At 34.8% G+C, this 5,268-nt stretch overlaps 1 protein-coding gene across 1 annotated transcript; it reads left to right on the forward strand.

Moving 5' to 3' along the window:
- The first annotated feature begins 768 nt into the window (after positions 1-768).
- LOC110376335 (alpha-(1,3)-fucosyltransferase C) lies at positions 769-3,467 on the forward strand. Its single transcript, XM_021334779.3, has 2 exons — positions 769-2,834; positions 3,098-3,467. The coding sequence occupies exons 1-2, from the start codon at positions 1,849-1,851 to the stop codon at positions 3,390-3,392; spliced, it is 1,281 nt and encodes a 426-aa protein (XP_021190454.2). The 5' UTR covers positions 769-1,848; the 3' UTR covers positions 3,393-3,467.
- The last annotated feature ends 1,801 nt before the right edge of the window (positions 3,468-5,268 follow it).

Genomic DNA, 5,268 nt, shown 5'->3' on the forward strand with positions numbered 1-5,268 from the left:
CTAGTTTTTTATACACTACATAATTTCGGTTAATTAATTTTGTTATCAATAACACCTGTTAAACATTAAAAGGTATACAAAAACACCAAAAAAAAATCTAACTACTCAACAACATGTCCTGACAAAATCAAAAAAGCATATCGTGTTCCAACAATTAATTCCCAAAAAAAAAACTTCGATATAAAAGTATCGATATTGCGAAATCCCTAGAGCAGGTACGCTCCGCCGCGGGGTAACGAAGCTAATCTGTGCTCGAGTGTCGACAATTTGAAGCGTAACAACAGAAAATAAGCAAGTCTTGAGCCATGTTCAACTTAATCCGCGGTTTACCCAGATATTCTATGTAATGAATGCTGTTTATTGAGCTATCACCCACAATACCCTTTTAATTTGGGCAATTCTGCGTAATTTAAGCGTTTTGTTAGTAATGATATCGGTTTGAAAATGTTTTGTTGGATGTCATATTTATGTTAAAAACGGTGATTCTGAATTTAATTCAATGAAAGGATATATTGTATATTGTACTGTATATTGTATTACTACTGACTCTATTCAAACCTACCACTAACTCTATTTATCCTTATTGAGAGATTAAATGTCCTAAAAATTTTAATTTATTTTCAAAATAACAAGAACTAAACAGCGTACTAAAAAATGTTATGGTAAACTAACAAATCCATCATCATCTCCAGAGCCTTTTCCCAACTATGTTCCCCAGTCTAACCTGATGTAGCTGAGTACCAGTATTTTACAAGGAGCGGCTGCCTATCTGACCTCCTCAACCCAGTTACCCGGGCAACCCAATACCCCTTGGTAACACTGGTGTCAGACGGTTACGGGCTTCTGACTACTCGTAACAACTGAGAAAGATGTTCAATTACAGCCGGGACCTACAGTTTAACGTGCCAACCGAAACAGTCATTGGTGTCCAAGATATACTTAGAAAGTACATACAGACTTAGAAAAGTTGCATTGATACTTGCCTGACCTGGAATCGAACCCACGCCTTCATATTTGAGAGGTTGGTTCTTTACCCACTAGACCACCACGACTTCCCTAAAAATAACCAACAAACAAAAAAAAACAGAACTCATTACACCTCAGGCGAATTAAAAATACACAAATCTAAACATGATAAATGTAACTAAAGAGAAACCAAATAAATCATACGAGCGACTAACTTACTGCCAAACAGTGTGGTAAGCGACAATATTAAAGCTTCCCGTAAAATATTTTTTCCCCATAAATTAAGGGAATGTAAGCGAGTTTTTTCATATGCCAGTTTCGCTTGTATTACGCGAAATTAAACGCATAAATTACAACTGTACAACTTGAGGTGCATATATTGAATTTGGGCTCGCCTTAATCACATCGAGTGTATTATGCGAACACAGTTCTAACAATGAAGGTCTTTAAAATAATAGGGTCAAAGGATCTTGTATTTTTTTATTTTCTATCTAAGATTTTTTGTCTACAAAGACCTAGGCCTAGCAGTTAGAAAAATAAATACCTAATAGTCTTATTTGATGCACATTTTAAGTTTATGTTGGTAATACTTGGAATTACTGCACCGAAGGAATATTTCACTACAACAAGACTGCTTTCAACGATTACCCTTCGATAGCAAAGAACAGGTAGCTCACACGTTCTAAATAAATCACTCCACAATGTTTACAAGTTCATTTGCGCAAACACACCGCAAAAACAAGAAACAAAACATTCCTTCGCTGAAAAATTCAAGAACTGTCAACGGATTCGTAAACAGGGAGATAAAAATGAAGTCAGATCCGCCCAGCGGTCAGTCTGTGACCAAACAGTGCCGTGGTTATGACCTAAGTCGCAAATTAAATGAAGAACAAAATACAGAAAACCAAAATGTACACGTATCACATAAAAGATATGATGTTCGTCGGGACTTGCAAGAAGAATCATCTAAAGGTCGCCTTATGTATCGTGTTTGGAATCATTGCTTTAGTAGTTCTAATCATTCCGCATGTGATGACGACGCATAAGTATATACACCACCGAAGACTTACGAGGTACGCGACAGACTTAAAGTATATACTCTTTTGGAGCAAATCGAAGCATCAGAGATCACGCTTAGCCCTAAATAAGCCGAGCGAATTTTTGCCAGGTCAGAAAATGTTCATCAACCAGAAATGCCCGCACATCAACTGTTATATAACATACAACAAGGACACATTAAATAACGCCGAAGATTTTGATGCAATAGTATTTGAAATAGATGACATTATCAAAGTGGATGTTAACTTCATCAATTTGACGAGATCTCCAGAGCAGTTATATATATTCAGATCATCAGAGACTCCGGAGAAACATCCATTATGTCACCATGATTTGGACGACTTTTTTAATTGGACTTGGACTTATAAGTTGAGTTCTGATATTCCTCAGCCTTTTTTAAATATCCATTACACCAATCATTCGATCATCGGGCCGGTTACGAAAATGAATTGGCAGACTAAAAAATTAAAGAGAAGTTCAAGTATCGCTAGTAAAATAAGGCATAAGAAAAAGGCTGTTGCTTGGGTGCTGACTAAGTGCAAACTGAAAACGAAACATCAAGATTTTATTAAGGAGTTTAAGAATGAAATAAGAGGATATAATTATACGTTGGATATTTATGGTCCATGTGGTAAAAAGAAATGTCCTGGTGGTAGCGCAATAAAATGTTATAAGATGTTAGAAAGGGAATACTACTTCGTTATAGTGTTGGAAGAGTATTTGACAGAAGATTATGTGACCGAGGTCATGGTCAGCGCGATGTCGCATCTAGTTATACCTATTGTTTTGGGACCGTCTGATTATTCCAAGTAAGTTTTCAGTTTTCTTTGATTATTATCAACTACACTTACTATTACTTAGCAATCAAATAAACTAATAGAAGTACCTATTTTACAATCAAATATTTTTGAACTTGTGCCAAACCGCACTACATCCAAATAAAATATAGTAAGCGCACAGGTAAACATAGATTAAAATATTGATTAAATTACTTACATAGACAAAGATGTAATTTTGGAATACTTAACATCATGCTAAGCATTATACATAATACAACAATGTTCTGTTTCAGTTTCTTACCTCCTGGCTCCTTCATCAACGTCCAGGCCTTCGACATGAGTAAACTAGGTGCACTGATAGACTACCTCATCAAAAACCCTGATATGTACGAATTTTTCTTTGATTGGAAGAAGTACTATTATTACACAGTGAGGCCTAGGACCCAGGTTTGTGATCTCTGCACCAAACTTAACGAATACAACGGTTCAAATGTCGTGAAGACGAATTTCCGAAAATGGTGGGACCCAGAATTTAAAGATGTCTGCCAAAGAATGAAGTTGTATAAGTATTTTAATACTGATGTTTGAGGGTTAATTTTATGACTTTATTTTTAAGTAGATTTAGGAAGACAGATTTTTAGCAACATTTGATATAGAAATTAACAGACTCGTGAAATATGTACATAAATTGAACATATTTTATGTAAAATAAATTCAGCACAGCTGAAAGTGTCAAAAAATCTGAAAAAAAGTGAAAAATTATATAATTTTTCATCAAATAGCATGTTATTTAATGAGATATCAGTAGAAGTGTGTAAATCTATTTGGTAATAATGGAACATAGATTTAATTTTTTAATTTATTACAATAAACATGTTTTACACAGATTTAATTTTCTCCTTTCGCAAAAATCCCATAGCCAACCATTTCTCCAACTGAACGTTTTTTTCTCACATTTCCTTTCAATTTTGCATTAAAAGGAGCGCCGATATCAGTCGTTTGGGCCACATCTGTGATCGACGTCTCCCTACTGAGATTTATTATTGAATACTTTTTAGCCTTCTTTATACAATGAGATGGGAGCCATCTATCTTCTTTACATTCAACGTTTTGTGTGTCTTATTTTGTTTTGATTGTATTGTCATGGTAAACTGGAATTTGAATGGTTTGTTGCGATGGCTGGCTTCGCTGATATTTTTAACCGACTTCCCAAAAAGGAGGGAGTTATCAAATAGTTTTTTATTCAGTTTTTAGTAAAGTACCTACTATTTTAGTTTGTTTTAAATGTTCGGCAGGATATATTTAATACTATTATGTAGCTATATAGTTATTTAAAACACGTAGGAGCTGTAGAAAGTTTTTGACATTCAAAAAAGCTGATCTTAGGGTGCTTACATAAAGAAACAGGTTTCCGGTACAGACAAACCTGTACGGGTAGGTACCGATCAGTGCAGGTATAATATTTCAATACAATCCCACTTATAAAGAAACAGGTAAAAGAGTATAAGAGTATAAATGAGTGAATAGGATTGTATTGAAATATTATACCTGCACTGATCGGTACCTACCCGTACAGGTTTGTCTGTACCGGAAACCTGTTTCTTATTAAAACTATCGGATATTCAGCGAGTAATGTTTTATTTCACCATAGACAATATAGACACAGAGTATAGAGCACAGAGTATAGATCGACTAACACAATATAGTCTATTATTATTTGGTTACTATGTATTAAATAACATTTCTTTATGTAACTCTTAGATTTTGTTATTTTGCATGTCATAAAGCAAGACACGGTTTGAATCACTTTCACTTATTTAGCACTGGTTTGGTGGATTATCGACAAAAAATCGCTATAATAACATCCTTGATCAAATGCACAGGACTTTGGCATACAAATATTATTTAATCTCAATTTAACATTGGAGGCTTTATAATAAATTGCAAGCGAGCGACTCATCCATTATGGCCACAAATAAATACCACATTACAGGGTGACCACGTCAGCTGTAATTAAGTGGATTGCCTCGATAATTTATAAGTTAAGGATGCATATGAAAATCATTTTTGAAAGAATATTTATAATTTAGTCATCATCCAACATGGACAGATAAAATTGTTTGATATACCAAATTAGCGGTGATGTACAACTAAACCTGCATATCTTAATCCTATTTTATTGTCTTCCTCATCACAATATTACCTTTTTCATGATTAATAATTCAAATGAAGTAAAACTCCAGTATGTTTCTACACCGACTTCACAGCATGCTCACAGCATGCTGTCACCGAAGGAAATAACGATGATAAACTCTGGAACCTGTCCCAAAATGGTACAAACTCTGAGTCATCCTACCGGGATGATATCAGGAGCAGCAACTTTGTGCCCAATCGGTCGCTTGGGAAGCAATCAGTTATTTAATGCTATCCGCAGTTTCAGCTCACCGTTAAGGGTGAATGTTTG

Source organism: Helicoverpa armigera, chromosome 19 (genome assembly GCF_030705265.1).
Source record: "Helicoverpa armigera isolate CAAS_96S chromosome 19, ASM3070526v1, whole genome shotgun sequence".
Taxonomy (NCBI): domain Eukaryota; kingdom Metazoa; phylum Arthropoda; class Insecta; order Lepidoptera; family Noctuidae; genus Helicoverpa; species Helicoverpa armigera.

Excerpts from the sequence above, each read along its gene's own strand:
- LOC110376335 (XM_021334779.3), top strand. The coding sequence starts at position 1,849 with ATGAAGAACAAAATACAGAAAACCAAAATGTACACGTATCACATAAAA. Across the intron at positions 2,835-3,097 it reads GGACCGTCTGATTATTCCAA|TTTCTTACCTCCTGGCTCCT; the intron begins GTAAGTTTTCAG and ends GTTCTGTTTCAG.